At 47.8% G+C, this 15974-nt stretch overlaps 1 protein-coding gene across 3 annotated transcripts; it reads left to right on the forward strand.

Moving 5' to 3' along the window:
• Positions 1-7433: 7433 nt before the first annotated feature.
• Positions 7434-15514, forward strand: COPS7A (COP9 signalosome subunit 7A). 3 transcript variants are annotated; one of them, NM_001261496.2, is given in 8 exon segments: positions 7434-7554; positions 8015-8219; positions 11569-11644; positions 11867-11955; positions 12896-13098; positions 14054-14159; positions 14321-14472; positions 14651-15310. In NM_001261496.2, coding segments are annotated over 7 exon segments (828 nt in total). In that variant the 5' UTR covers positions 7434-7554; positions 8015-8057; the 3' UTR covers positions 14691-15310.
• Positions 15515-15974: the final 460 nt, after the last annotated feature.

Raw genomic sequence — 15974 nt, forward strand, 5'->3', positions numbered from 1 at the left:
AGGAGCCTATAGACCCAGCTACTTGGGAGGCTGAGACAGGAGAATGGCATGAACCCGGGAGGTGGAGCTTGCAGTGAGCTGAGATTGTGCCACTGTACTCCAGCCTGGGCTACTGAGTGTGACTCTGTCTCAAAAAAATAAAAATAAAGAATAAAAATCATTCTCAGGTTGGCTGCAGTGGCTCATGCCTGTAATCCCAGCACTTTGGGAGGCCAAGGCATGTTACAGGCCGAAAGAATGAGGGGCTGCCTTTGCCCACAGAAGCAGGGCGCTCTCTTTTCCTTCCCCTGGACCCTTCTTTTAAAAGTTTCTTTTGTCTTAAGTTTTCATTTCTATGTTCGTCCCTTCCTTTAGTCTTGTAATGTTGGTCTCAAGTAGTAACAGTAGTAACTGTTGTAATGACGGTCTCAAGTAGTATTTATGGCAGTCAGCCACAAAGGCAGGAGGATTGCGTGAGCTCAGGAATTTGAGACCAGCCTAAGCAAAATTGGGAGACTTCAACTCTACAAAAAATACAAAAAACAGCTGGAAGTGTTTTTTGTAGGAGAATCTTCTGAACCCAGGAGGCGGAGGTTGCAGTGAGCCGGTGTATGGTGGCACACACCGATAGTCCCAGCTACTCAGGAGGCTGAGGTGAGAGAATCACCTGAGCCTGGCAGGTTGAGGCTGCAGTGAGCCGAGATCGTGCCTCCACACTTCAGCCTGGACGACAGAGTGAGACCCTGTCTCAAAAAACAAAAACAAACACCACCACCAAAATTACCCACAACACTCTCTATCCTCCTCCTAGTCAGAACATTTTTGTGTTTGTTTTTTTGTTTATGTTTGAAACAGGGTCTCTGTTGCCCAGGCTGGAGTGCAGTGGGGCCATCTTGGCGCACTGCAATCTCTGCCTCCCAGGTTCAAGCTAATTTTTTTGTATTTTCAGTAGAGACAGGGTTTCACTGTTGGCCAGGCTGGTCTTGAACTCCTGACCTCAAGTGATCTGCCCACCTCGTCCGCCCAGTGCTGGGATTACAGGCAGGAGCCACAGCGCCCCGCCTGTTCCTGGTTTTGTTTTTTGTTTTGTTTTGTTTTGTTTTGTTGGGACGGAATCTCGCTCTGTCGCGCAGGCTGGAGTGCAGTGGTATGATCTCGGCTCACTGTAAGCTCCGCCTTCCAGGTTCAAGTGATTCTCCTGCCGCAGCCTCTCGAGTAGCTGGCATTACAGACACCTGCCACCACACCCAGCTAATTTTTTTTTTTTTTTTTTTTTTTTTTGAGACGGAGTTTTGCTCTTGTTGCCTAGGCTGAAGTGCAATGGCATGATCTCAGCTCACTGCAGCCTCCTCCTCCTGGGTTCAAGGGATTCTCCTTCCTTAGCCTCCCAAGTAGCTGGATTACAGGTGCGTACCACCATGCCAGGCTAAGTTTTTGTATTTTTAGTAGAGACAGGGTTTCGCCATGTTGGCCAGGCTGGTCTTGAACTCCTGACCTCAGGTGATCTGCCCGCCTCGGCCTCCCAAAGTGCTGGGATTACATGCGTGAGCCACTGCGCCCAACCATTTTTCATTTTTAGTAGAGATGGGGGGTTTCACCATATTGGCTAGGCTGGTCTCCAACTCCTGACGTCGTGATCAGGAGTGATCATGCACCACCATGCCTGGGTAATTTTACTTTTTAGTAGAGATGGAGTTTCAACATGCTGGTCAGGCTGGTCTCAAATCCTGATAGGTGATCCACCTGCCTCAGCCTCCTAGAGTGCTGGGATTACAAGCGTGAGCCACTGTGCCTAGCAATTTTCCTTTCATACTTTCTTTTTCTTTTCTTTTTTTTTTTCTCTCTCTTTTTTTTTTTTTTTTTTTTTTTTTTTGAGACAGGGTCTTGCCGTATTGCCCAGGCTGAACTTGAATTGCTAGACTTGAGTGATCCTCCCACCTTAGCTCCTGATTAGATGGGACTAAAATTTCCCTTTCTATTACTGCCCTTTTCTGATTTTGTTATCAAAGTAATTCTGGCCCCATAGAATAAGTTGAGGAGTGTGCTCTCTTCCTATTTTCTGGAATAGTTTGTATAAAATTAATATGATCTGCACTTTGAAAGTTTGGTGCTATTTGCCTTGATTATGTCATTTTTTTTAAAATAAAAAATGTTTCGGCGGGCCTTAGTGACTCATGCCTCTAATCCCAGCACTTCGGAAGGCAGAAGCAGGTGGGTCGTCTGTCAGGAGTTTGAGACCGGCCTAACCAACATATTGAAACCCTGTCTCTACTAAAAATACAAAATTAGCCAGGTGTGGTGGTGCATGCCTGTAATCCCAGCTAGGGAGGCTGAGGCAGGAGACTCGCTTGAACTTGGGAGGCAGAGGTTGCAGTGAGCCAAGATAGTGCCATTTTACTCCAGCCTGGCCAACAAGAGTGAAACTCCATCTCAAAAGAAAAAAAAAAAAAAAATTCTGGCCAGGCATGGTGGCTCACACCTATAATCCCAGCACTTTGGGAGGCCAAGGTGGGTGGATCACCTGAGGTCAGGCATTCAAGACCAGCCTGACCAACATAGCGAAACCCCATCTCTACTAAAAATACAAAAATTAGCCGGGCAGGGTGGTGGGTACCTGTAATCCCAGCTACTTAGGGGCTGAGGCAGGAGAATCACTTGAACCTGGGAGGTGGAGGTTGCAGTGAGCCGAGATCATACTACTGCACTCCAGCCCGGGCAACAGAGCGACCAAGAAAAAAAAAAAAAAAAAGAAGAAAGACAAACAATTTTCCAAGAAAAAAAAAAAAAAGAAGAAGAAATTTCCAAGGAAAAAAAAAAAAAAAAAGAAGAAAGACAAACAATTTCCAGCTGGGCTTGGTGGCTCACGCCTGTAATCCCAGCACTTTGGGAGGCCGAGGCAGGTGGATCACAGGGTCAGGAGTTCGAGACCAGCCTGGCCAAAACCCCATCTCTACTAAAAATACAAAAAGTGAGCCGGGCAAGGTGGTGGGCGCCTGTAGTCCCAGCTACTCGGGAGGCTGAGGCAGCAGAATCGCTGGAACCTGGGAGGTGGAGGTTGCAGTGAGCTGAGATCAGACCACTGCACCCCAGCCTGGGTGACAGAGCAAGACTCTGTCTCAAAAAATAACAAAAAGCACAAAACAAAAAATTTCCCCCTATTTTAAAATAGAGACAGGATCTTGCTATGTTGCCCATGCTGGTCTTCAACTCCTGAGTTCAAAAGAGCCGCCCACCTCAGCCTCCCAAAGTGCTGGGGTTACATGCGTTAGCCACTGTGCCTGACTTATGATGTCATTCTTGACTTTCTTTTCTTCTCATACCACACATCTAATCAATTTGCAAATTCTGTTCACTTTACCTTTAAGTTAAATACAGAAACCAGGCCAGATACGGTGGCTCATGCCTGTAATCCAACACTTTGGGAGGCTGAGGCGGGTGGGTCACCTGAAGTCAAGTGTTTGAGACCAGCCTGGGCAACATGGTAAAACCCTGTCTCTACTGAAAATACAAAAATTCGCCGGATATGGTGGCGCACACCTGTAGTCTCAGCTACTTGGGAGGCTGAGGCAGGAGAATCACTTGAATCCGGGAAGCAGAGGTTGCAGTGAGCTGAGATGGCACCACTGCACTCCAGCTTGGGAGACAGAATGAGACTCCATCTCAAAAGTAAATAAATATAATAAATATACATACATACAGAATCCAGCTACTTCTCTTTGCATCCACTACTAATATCACGGTCTAAGTTATCACCGTCTCTTGCCTGCATCACTGCTGTGGGCTTCTAATTGGTCTAATTGGTTCTGCCCATGCAGCCATTTTAATATGCTAAACATGTGGGTCAGATGGTGTCACTCCTCTGCTCAAATCCTCCACTGGTGCCCATCTCACTTTAAGCAAGAGCCAAAGTCCCTACAGTTGCCCACAAGAGATGATCTGGACGCCCTGCTCTCTCTCTACCTTGCCTCCTCACCCCTTTCTCAATCAGGTCCAGCCACACAGGCCCCCTTGGTGCTCCTCAAACACATCCAGTATGTCTCCATCACGTGGCCTTTGCACTGCTAGTTTGCTCTGCTTGTGAAATTCTCATACAAATCCATCCAACTGGCTCCTTATCATCTTATCAGGGAGGCCCTCCTAAGGACCTTAAATAACAAATGTCTCCTGCATTCCCCATCCCCCTTACCTTGTTTTTGTTTTTCTTCATATTTATCACCTTGTAACTATTTAAGACCCGAGTTCTACCACAAGAATACAAGTAGCAAGAGGGCAGGGATTTTGTCTACCTCTCCAGGAGCTAGAGCAATAATAGATACCTTTTGACTCAATGATAAATATGTTGTTACATGTCTGACTCCTTGGATGTCAGTCAGCTTTTCCAGCTTTATTTCAGTGCATCTTTTCTATAATTAGCATGAAAAACAGCAGCTGGCACACACCCTTGTATATAACTGCCACTTAGTAACGAATGAACTAATGTTATCTCTAGAACTCTGCTTATATTTAGTTTCCATCATCTTCTTGGGACACCTTTATTTTTCTTCCCACTTTCCCCTCTTCTTTTCCCATTTCTGCTCCTTTTTCTTATCTTTCTCACATTTCCTCCTGCTCCTCCTTTTCTCTCTCTAATCCTACTTCTTTAGTCCATTTCCTCTCCTGTGTTTCTCTAAACTCTCTTTTATCTCCTTACTCAGTTCTCTCATGTCCTCCTCTCATTCCTCTTTCTCCTATAGAACCAAAGACATCAGAACCCAAATTGGCCTTATATCTAATCTCTCTTGGCTGCTATGGAAGAGGAGATACCACAAAACGGCATGATTTGCTTTAAGGTCACAGCTAGTTTAAGGCCAAATCAGGACTAAATCTCAGGTTATCTCTCTTTGTCCTCTCTTCTCTCTCGCTCTTTCCTTTCTGCTTTTTTCCCACTTCTCTTTCTTTTTTAAAATTTTATTTATTTATTTTTGAGACAGAGTCTTGCTCTGTCGCCCAGGCTGGAGTGCAATAGCACAATCTTGGCTCACTGAAACCTCTGCCTCCTGGATTCAAGAGATACTCCTGTTTCAGCCTTCCGAGTAGCTGGGACTACAGGCATGTGCCACCACACCCGGCTAATTTTTGTATTTTTAGTAGAGATGGGGTTTCACCATGTTGGCCAGTCTGGTCTCGAACTCCTGGCCTCAAGTGATCCGCCCATCTTGGCCTCCCAAAATGCTGGGATTACAGTCCTGAGCCACCACACCTGGCTCTCTTCTCTTTCTCAATACAGTGTTAGAATCAGACAAACTTGAATTAAATCTCAGTTCCATCACAGACCGGTAACCTTCAACAAACTATTTAACTTCTGTGTTCCTAAGAAGTTCCTAACTCTGTGTTCCTCACAGGTGAATTGAGACACACTAATATGCACCTCATAGGGTTGCAAAAATCGAATAAAAATTTGAACAATCGGCCAGGTGCGGTGGCTCGCGCCTGCAATCCCAGCACTTTGGGAGACGGAGGCAGGTGGATCATGAAATCAGGAGATCAGGACCATCCCGGCTAATATGGTGAAACCACATCTCTACTAAAAATACAAAAATTAGCTGGGCATGGTGGCACGTCCCTGTAATCCCAGCTACTCGGGAGGCTGAGGCAGGAGAATCGCTTGAACCCGAGAGGTGGAGCTTGCAGTGAGTCGAGATCGCACCACTGCACTCCAGCCTGGGCAATTGAGCGAGACTCTGTCTAAATAAATAAATAAATAAATAAATAAAAAATTTGAACAATCGAGGCTGCAGTGAGCTGTGATCACATCACTGCATGCCACCCTGGGCAACAGAGTGAAACCATGCCTCTAAAAAAAAAAAAAAAAAAGTAAAAAATGAACAAATAAAGCACTTGGTGCAAAATAGAACAAATATGGGTTGTTTTCTCATTCTTTCATCTTACATGTTTTTCCCTTCTCTCTTTAAAAATAAGCTTGGACCCCATCTCTACTAAAAATACAAAAATTAACCGGGGATGGTGGCGCACGCATATAATTCCAGCTACTCGGGAGGCCAAAGCAGGAGAATCATTTGAGCCCAAGAGGCAGAGGTTCAGTGGGCCAAGACTGTGCCATTGTACTCCAGCCTGGGTGGCAAGAGCGAAATCCTGGCTCAAAAAAAAAATAAAAAAGAAAAGATAAGCTTGGGCGGGGAGGGGTGGATGCAAAAAAAAAATAAGTTTGGACTCATTAATTCCTTGGTTCCTTCAAAGTTTTAATATTTTATTATGCCTTTGATTCCTTCTCACTTTTGTTTCACCTTTTCCATTCATTTCTTCTTCTCCTCTTCCTCCTTTCCCTTTCCTTTCTGTGTTTCTGCTTATTTTCTATTACAAACCAAAATATGTGGACCATAAACTGCATCTGCAGTTCCTTTAGCCCTAACAGACTACGAGTTCTATTTCTCTTTATCTTTCTCTTTTTCACTTTCTTGTCTTTCCATTACTTATAAGTTTCTTAATTTTCCTGAGTCTCAGTTTTTCCATCTGGAAAGTGGAGATAACAATTACTAGATTGTTGTATCAGATGAATTAAGTAATGCTCGTAGCTTAACACAAAGGCCAAGATGTCATTAACTTTACCCTCACTTGACCTTCTGCAAGCCTGCTGTGAAATATAAAACACTATATAAATGTTAGTTGTTTTTGTTTTTATTAAAGTATGTTGAAGTAGAAAGATGGTTTTGAGTTTGAAAAGCTCCAGATAAATCCTTGGATTTTTATGAGTCTCAATTTCCTTTTCTGTAAAATGAGTAACATAGGGGTTTTTCCGCCCCAAGAAACTAAGAGTCCATGTACTGAAAGCATCATTCTACAAGTATTAATACATATATAGTAATCATGGTAGAGGGTGTCCTGAAGTCACACTGGGAATATTTGTGAGGATTCAACGGAATAAAATTTTAAAAGATGTCTGACCAATAGTAAGCACTCAATACATGTTAGCAATTATTATCTTTTACTCTTCTCACTTCTTTTCTCCTGCTCTTCAAAAAAGTGAGTGGTTGAACGACCTAGGTGATCTCTGCTGCTAAACTTCTATTATTGATTATTGTTTACTTCCTCTCTGCCCCTTACTCCCCCATCCCGTTTTTTTCCCGCTTCTTCACTCATTCCATTACAGCTTTTCTCTTGCCTCAGGCACCCAGGGCAGTCCTGATCTCCAGCTCTCCAGCGGCTTAGAACAAACACAGAGTCGGCCGAGACCAGGGGACCCGCCAAAGACGTCTGTGTTTAGTGGCTAGCGCTCTTCCACTAATAAAGTTTTATTGAAATACAGTATTTAAAAAGGCGCCCGTCATTCTTCCCCCGGCGACCAATCGGAGAGTAGAATGCTTGCGTCCCTCACTGGAGCTTCAGCGGTTGGAACGCGGGGGCGGGGCATGTCCTGCCGAAATTTGCGTCCTTAGAGCGGAAGTACGGCCGGAAGCCCGCCATAGAGTTTAGTGGCCAGAGCGACTCTTCAGGGAGGTGGCAGGAAAGGCTTGGAACAGCTGCCGGAGGTGACGGAGCGGCGGCCCCGCCCGGTGCGCTGGAGGGCGAAGCTTCCAGGTAGCGGCCCGCAGAGCCTGACCCAGGGTACGACGAAGCAGTCGGCGGGAGCCCACGGTCGCTGGGCGGTGTCTTTAAGGGAGGGGGCGGAGCCACGTGTAAGCTTCATTGGGGTGAGGTCACGTGGTTGTGGGCGCGTGCGGGGCAGGAGTGGAGAACTGAGGGAGCGTCGTCGTTAGTGTGGATACCATGCGACACCCCTTTCTCCGTTGCATCCTGTCTTAGGGTTCAGTGGCGGTGCACATGATGGGGCTTGGGGTTAGGCTCAGGGGAGGGGGTGGGTGTGGCAGCCTTGTGAAGTGGCTGACTAGGATTTGTAGATCAGAATTCTAGACCGCTCCATGTGTGATTCCTCACCGCAGAACCGACTTAGTACCTATACAATCCAGTCCTTCAGCCTTGTGCTTCCCATCCTACCAGCCATCGGGGATCTCTAGCTTCACATTCTCTTTCCTTGCAGCTCTGGACATCCTGAGCCCAGGTGCCCCCAGCTCAGTGCAGTCATGAGTGCGGAAGTGAAGGTGACAGGGCAGAACCAGGAGCAATTTCTGCTCCTAGCCAAGTCGGCCAAGGGGGCAGCGCTGGCCACACTCATCCATCAGGTGCTGGAGGCCCCTGGTGTCTACGTGTTTGGAGAACTGCTGGACATGCCCAATGTTAGAGAGGTGGGTTGCTGGCTTGAATAGTCCACAGAGAAGCATGGGCAAAGGTTTGAATTTGAGAATGGGTGGGCAGGGCTCAATTTGTGATCCCATACCATTCAGTTGAACAAGAAAACAGTGATGATTAAATGCCAACTTGCAAAAGTAACCAGTAAACAAGCAAACCAGCTTTCCTTTGGAGATAAAGGATCTGTAAAGTCCACTGTTTTTCATTTTAAGCAAAAGAGCATGTTATTCAGAATAGGAAATCTGATTTCCAGCCCGTCTCCACCAGCGTAATAGCTGTTAATTCTCATGTCACCTTGATCAGGTCACTTTTGTTTTAGGGCCTGAGCTCTCTTTTTTAAAAATGGAGACAATACTGCCCCCTCTGTTGTGGGAATAAAGTGAGATTATGGGAAAGTGTAAAGTCTGGTACAAGTGGGTAGTGAACATGTTAAATTAGCATGCCCTGTTCTTCCCTATGTGCAGCATATGCTAATCTGTTCAAGGTAGCTAAGGGAGAATGTGTCTTTTTCCCAAAGACACATGGCAAACACTAGGAACACAGCAGAGAGAACCATTCACACAAAAGTGGCAGAGTTAATTTACAGAGGAGGCAGCCTGAGTCCTGACATGCTGACAGTGATATGTGGGTAAACTGAGCTAAGTTATGTGGGGCCTGTGGTTTAACCTTTTGGATCACTCTGTGATATGGTGAAAACTGGCTGACTTTTCCCTGCTTTCATCTGCAGTGGAACTAAAGAGTATCCATCAAGGTGATGAAAAAGAAGCACTTGGCCTGGTGCAGTGGCTCACGCCTGTAATCCCAGCACTTTGGAAGGCCAAGGCAGGTGGATCACCTGAGGTCAGGAGGTGAAACCAATATGGCAGAACCCTGTCTCTATTAAAAATACAAACAGGGCTGGGTGCAGTGGCTCACGCCTGTAATCCCAGCACTTTGGGAGGCTGAGGCAGGCGGATCACAAGGTCAGGAGATCGAGACCATCCTGACGGTCTAACACGGTGAAACCCCATCTCTACTAAAAATACAAAAAATTAGCTGAGGCCGGGCGCAGTGGCTCAAGCCTGTAATCCCAGCACTTTGGGAGGCCGAGAGGGGCGGGTCACGAGGTCAGGAGATCGAGACCATCCTGGCTAACACGGTGAAACCCCGTCTCTACTAAAAAATACAAAAAACTAGCCGGGCGAGGTGGCCGGCGCCTGTAGTCCCAGCTACTCGGGAGGCTGAGGCAGGAGAATGGCGTAAACCCGGGAGGCGGAGCTTGCAGTGAGCTGAGATCCGCGCACTGCACTCCAGCCTGGGCGACAGAGCGAGACTCCGTCTCAAAAAAAAAAAAAAAGGCCGGGCGCGGTGGCTCAAACCTGTAATCCCAGCACTTTGGGAGGCCAAGACGGGCAGATCACGAGTTCAGGAGATCGAGACCATCCTAGCTAACACGGTGACACCCCGTCTCTACTAAAAATACAAAAAACTAGCCGGGCGAGGTGGCGGGCGCCTGTAGTCCCAGCTACTGGGGAGGCTGAGGCAGGAGAATGGCGTAAAAAAACCCGGGAGGCGGAGCTTGCAGTGAGCTGAGATCCGGGCACTGCACTCCAGCCTGGGCCACAGAGCTAGACTACGTCTCAAAAAAAAAAAAAAAAAAAATTAGCTGAGCATGGTGGCGGGCGCCTGTAGTTGTAGCTACTTGGGAGGCTAAGGCAGGAGGATGGCATGAACCCGGGAGGCGGAGGTTGCAGTGAGTTGAGATGGCGCCACTGCACTCCAGAGCAAGACTCTGTCCCAAAAAAAAAAAACCACAAAAAACAGGGCCGGGCTTGGTGGCTCATGCCTGTTCCCAGCACTTTGGGAGGCTGAGGTGGGTGGATCATGAGGTCAGGAGTTCAAGACCAGTCTGGCCAAGGTAGTGAAACCCTGTCTCTACTAAAAATACAAAAATTAGCTGGGCGTGGTGGCAGGCGCCTGTAATCCCAGCTACTTGGGAGGCCGAGGCAGGAGAATCACTTGAACCCGGGAGGCAGAGGTTGCAGTGAGCCGAGATTGCGCCACTGCACTCCAGCCTGGGCGACAGAGTGAGACTCTGTCTCAAAAAAAACAAACAAACAAACAAACAAAAAAGCTCATGTATCCCAGAAGTTAAAGTATAATTTAAAAAAAAAAGGGTGGCAGAGGTTGCAGTGAGCCGAGATCGCACCACTGCACTCCAGCCTGGGTGACAGTGCGAGACACCGTCTCAGAAAAAGAAAAAGAAGCACTTATTGAGTGGCTGTTTACTGCCCTTTTTATGGTCTGGGAATACAAGAAAAGTATCAGAAGAGATAAGATGAATGGATATAAATCTAAATTATTTATTTATTTAGCGAGTATTTCTTCTGAGGCAATTACTGCATAGCTCTGTGGGATACCAGAGACTGGGTCTATAATCTTGTTGAAAGATATTCTTAGGTAGCAACCTTCTGCAAGGATTGATTAAGTGCCAGAATGAAGCTGAGCACAGTGGCTCATGCCTGTAACCCCAGCACTTTGGGAGGCTGAGGCAGGTGGTGGATCACCTGAGGTCAGGAGTTCGAGACCAGCCTGGCCAACATGGCGAAACCCTGTGTCTACTAAAAATACATATATTAGCCCAGTGTGATGGTGCATGCCTGTAATCCCACCTGCTTGGGAGGGTGAGGCAGGAGAATCACTTGAACTCAGGAGGCGGAGGTTTCAGTGAACCAAGATCACACCACTGCATTCCAAACTGGGTGACGGAGGGAGACTCCGTCGCGAAAAAAAAAAAAAAAAATGCCAGAATGAGTGATCCATGATAGGAGAGGAAATCTGGGTGGACTGGACTGGGTGATGCAAGACAGTGTCCTGGTCAGGTGGGTCTGAAGCAGAGACCACAAATTTAGATGTCTTTCTAGGCTGTGCAGCTGTCAGAGATGAGTGAGGCCGAGGCAGGAATCTGTTGAATTGCGGAGTACTGCACACTGCCCAGACATATTCCAATTTAGAAATATCAAACACTCTGAGGGCCAGACAACACAATTTGCGGTGTCTGGTGCGTGTGTCTGTTCGACTCTGAAAACTGAATGTCTTCAACTCTGAATTTAGGGTAGGAATTGGATGGTGTATGGAGAAAGAGGGCATTGTGGATTGGGAGAATAGTGTAAGCAAAGGCCTGAAGGTGGAAATGCGCCCTTCCTGTGGGAAGCGTGATCAGAGAGGCAGAGAACTGCTTTTGATGAGCCAGGAGAGTTAACATTGGCTGGGAAAGATGGAACAAAAAGTGGAGTTCCACACAGGGTAAGGCTGGGAGGGTGGAGAGGAAGACTTGGGTCACCTCCTTTGTCTTCATTCTTGCAGCTGGCTGAGAGTGACTTTGCCTCCACCTTCCGGCTGCTCACAGTGTTTGCTTATGGGACATACGCTGACTACTTAGGTAACCAGAGGGTGTGGTGCTCTGGAGTAATGGAGATGGGAGAAGGGCAATTTCTGGAGGGACTCAGAAGAAATTCTCAGGATATCCCACTTAGATCCCCTGGGCACGTAGGGTCAGTGTCAAGACCTGAATTGGCATTGAACATGGGAGGGGAGGGAAGGAGGCTAGGGCTTCCCAGAAAACTGATATCAGGATTCCTTACACTTTGTCATTTTTCCCTAGCTGAAGCCCGGAATCTTCCTCCACTAACAGAGGCTCAGAAGAATAAGCTTCGACACCTCTCAGTTGTCACCCTGGCTGCTAAAGTAAAGGTGAGTGGCAGTCCCCCAGTCCTACGGTCTTGAGCATCCTTTTGTATGTCCCTGGGAGTCCACACTAGGACAGCCTTTGTCTGGACCATGGCTGCTTCCTGCCCTCCCCTTGTCCAAGGTCTGTATATAAACTCCATTAGCAACCGTTTAGGCTGATAGTATTCTTAGTTTTCTGTGTTGTTTTTATTTTTTAATCAACCTAAGTTCTAAATAAACATCTTTTGTGTATTTGGTCAAAATAGCAACTAGGATGTTGTTCAGGTGTTGTTCAACAATACCTTCTTCCCTACTGCAGGAAACCAGACTCTCTCTTGATGAAGTGCTGGGCTTCTCTTTGTTAGGATGAGAAATATATATCCCAGAAGTATCTGTATATTCCCATTATTAATGGCTGTTTTTTGTCTAATATCACCACCCACCTCCCCAGCCTGCCCAATCTGCAGCTCGCAATAGTTACTTGACTCTCAGTTGTCCTCGGGATTTAATTTAAACCAGGCTCTCTATTGAGAGACACCTCCAAAGGAATGCCTGTTGCAAGCAGGCAGAGTATAAATGATAAACAGTAACTCCAGACCTCTCCCACTTCCGCTTTCTCCCCTATGTCAAGCTGATCTTGACTGAGGACCGGGTGATACCCTGAACTGTGGCCAAAGGAGTGACACCCAGGCAGATGTCATTTTCTCCCTCTGTGGTGTGGCAGGGGTGAGGGTGTTAGGGGAGCATTTTGTATTTTATTTAAGATTGTGCTTCTAATGATGCTGTTTTTGAAGTGGGAATACTTTTGTTTATTTTGCTTTAGAACCAGCCTCTTAGAGGAAGTGATTTAGGAATGGGAGTGGAGGGCAGGTGGGCTGGGGCAGGGGGAAAAGGAGGGAAGATTTTTGGAAGCCCTTTTCTGTGCGGAACCTCACAAATCCTGACCTGATCTGCGCGGCCCCAGTGTATCCCATATGCAGTGTTGCTGGAATCTCTTGCCCTGCGTAATGTGCGGCAGCTGGAAGACCTTGTGATTGAGGCTGTGTATGCTGACGTGCTTCGTGGCTCCCTGGACCAGCGCAACCAGCGGCTCGAGGTTGACTACAGCATCGGGCGGGACATCCAGCGCCAGGACCTCAATGCCATTGCCCGAACCCTGCAGGAATGGTGAGAACCGTATCCTGGCACTGTCCCCTTCCTTGTCACCCTGAGAAGGAGAAAGGCGCTTCAGGGTGAGAGAGGGCAAGAGCTGGGCTGGTCTGTAGAGGTGGAACCCAGGAGGATGAAGGGAAATGAATTTATCCCTCCAAAGGCTTCTGGGGAATGCAGGAGTGGGGAGACCTTGGGAGGCGGCAGAAGTCAGCGTCCTTGATACAGCAATTGGGGGAGGGAAAGGGAGTGGTACAACTGAGGGGATCCTAACCAGTAAGGTTGGTCGCCTATCTTAGGCTGGATTCTGTTGATTGGTCTATAACTACCATTGTCCACAGGCCATGGACCTTTTCCTCTTTTTTATTTTCTTTGTGTCCCCATCTAACTTCAGGGTTTCTGTATTCATTAAGTCACCTCTTTTGCTCTTTAGCATCTCCTGCCCTATTTTGTTTTTAGTTCCTACTCCCATCTTGCACATTACTCCAGGTACTTCCTTATCGCTCTCTGACCACACTGAGTGTCCATCCCACTGCTAGGAGTGTTATCACAGGTAGTTTCTAGGTGCCCTGGTGAGGGTTCCCAACTCAGACTCAAAATGCCTGAAGCTGTGTTCTGGCTCTGTTGCTCAGGTTGGAGTGCAGTGGCACCAGCTTGACTCACTGCAGCCTCCAACCTCCAGGGCTCAAGCCACCCTCCACCTCAGTCCCTCGAGTAGCATGGGACTACAGGCTCGTGCCACCACATCCGGCTAATTTTTGTATTTTTTGTGGAGACGGGTTTTTACCGTATCACTCAGGCCGGTCTTGAACTCCTGAGCTTAAGCAGTCTGCCTATCTTGGCCTCCCAAAATGCTGGGATTATGGCGGGGAGCCACTGCGCCCTGCCTCTAGGGTTCTTTTTGAGTCCATTTTCTGCGAGTCTGTGATCGCAGTCCTTGTCTGCTGACACTTCTCTGCCCTGACTCCCGCAGGTGTGTGGGCTGTGAGGTTGTGCTGTCAGGCATTGAGGAGCAGGTGAGCCGTGCCAACCAGCACAAGGAGCAGCAACTGGGCCTAAAGCAGCAGATTGAGAGTGAGGTGAGCAGTCAGGGGAGCGGGCAGACCCAAGCTCCCCCAGCCTGGGCCACCTGTCCTTTGCAGAGAGGATTTGGACAGTGGCTGTAGCAGACAACCAGATGAGCAGGGGCTGGAAGGTTCTGGAACCTTCCTTGCTATCCCCATTCCTTTCATCCTGGTAGGTTGCCAACCTTAAAAAAACCATTAAAGTTACAACGGCAGCAGCAGCCGCGGCCACATCTCAGGACCCTGAGCAACACCTGACTGAGCTGAGGGAACCAGCTCCTGGCACCAACCAGCGTCAGCCCAGCAAGAAAGCCTCAAAGGGCAAGGGGTGAGCCAGGGTAGCAGGAACTGCTCACTTCCAGGGTGCCCTGCTTTTACCCCAGGGACCTCTCTGTCCTCATTTCCTTCAGTTACTTGCATGGGAGTAGGGAGTGGGGGGAACCTCCAGAGGTTAGGGGATTCCCTGCATTCTCTTTCTTTCTCTTTCTCTCTCTTCTCCTTGCCAGGCTCCGAGGGAGTGCCAAGATTTGGTCCAAGTCGAATTGAAAGGACTGTCGTTTCCTCCCTGGGGATGTGGGGTCCCAGCTGCCTGCCTGCCTCTTAGGAGTCCTCAGAGAGCCTTCCTGTGCCCCTGGCCAGCTGATAATCCTAGGTTCATGACCCTTCACTTCCCCTAACCCCAAACATAGATCACACCTTCTCTAGGGAGGAGGCAAATGCAGGTTATGTTTTTGTTGGTACTTTTTGTTTTTTGTGACTTTGTGTGTTCCATTACTCCCCGCTGCCATCCTGTCTCCCCTGTTTCCTTAAGAGCTCAGCATCTGTCCCTGTTCATTAAATGTCACTGAGTAGGTGGGTAGCCCTGATAGGGGTTGCTGTGTTTTAAGCATAACCCACAGGCGTCTTTTCTACCACCTCATCCCTGCATGCCTGATCCCCAATTCCTATACCTTACCCTCCACCTATTGAGCAGCCTCTGAAGAGCCGTAGGGCCCCCACCTTTACTCACACCCTGAGAATTCTGGGAGCCAGTCTGCCATTCCAGGAGTCACTGGACATGTTCATCCTAGAATCCTGTCACACTACAGTCGTTTCTTTTCCTCTCTCTGGCCCTTGGGTCCTGGGATTGCTGCTGCTTCAACCCCAGAGCCTAAGAATGGCAGCCGTTTCGTAACATGTTGAGAGATGGGTCTTTCTTGGCCCTGGCCATTTTGGGAAGCTTGATGGCAATCCTGGAAGGGTTTAATCTCCTTTTGTGAGTTTGGTGGGGAAGGGAAGGGTATATAGATTGTATTAAAAAAAAGGTATATATGCATATATCTATATATAACATGACACAGAAATAAATCTATGAGAAATCTATCTACAAACTACCCTGAACCAGGTATCTTCTGTGTTTGATATTTGTGGATGGGAAGAAGACTCATTCCCAGTTCACTCTAAAAGAAACAGTACTGGAAAATGAAGAGACCCAGATACTATTTGCTGAGTCTCTGGCTGAGGCCTAGATCTCAAGCTGTATGCCTTTGGACAGGTTGCTCAGCATCCATTCAGAAGTAATGGATATGGCTGGGCGCAGTGGCTCACACCTGTAATCCCAATATGTTGGGAGGCCAAGGTGGGCATGTCACTTGACGTCAGGAGTGTGAGACCAGCCTGGCCAACATGGTGAAACCCCGTCTCCTAAAAATACAAAAAAATTAGCTGGGTGTGGTGGTGCATGCCCATAATCCCCTAAGGAGGCTGAGGCAGGAGAATCGCTTGAACCTGGGAGGTGAAGGTTGCAGTTGCAGTGAGCCAAGATCATGCATGCCAGCCTGAATGACAGAA

Source organism: Macaca mulatta, chromosome 11 (genome assembly GCF_049350105.2).
Source record: "Macaca mulatta isolate MMU2019108-1 chromosome 11, T2T-MMU8v2.0, whole genome shotgun sequence".
Lineage (NCBI taxonomy): Eukaryota > Metazoa > Chordata > Mammalia > Primates > Cercopithecidae > Macaca > Macaca mulatta.

What these genes read in the sequence shown, in the direction of transcription:
- COPS7A (XM_015150812.3), top strand. Translation starts at nt 8,058, where the DNA reads ATGAGTGCGGAAGTGAAGGTGACAGGGCAGAACCAGGAGCAATTTCTG. An exon ending in CCCTGGCTGCTAAAGTAAAG is followed by an intron (nt 11,956 to 12,895) that starts GTGAGTGGCAGT and finishes GCGCGGCCCCAG; the next exon opens with TGTATCCCATATGCAGTGTT. An exon ending in AAAGCCTCAAAGGGCAAGGG is followed by an intron (nt 14,473 to 14,650) that starts GTGAGCCAGGGT and finishes TCTCCTTGCCAG; the next exon opens with GCTCCGAGGGAGTGCCAAGA.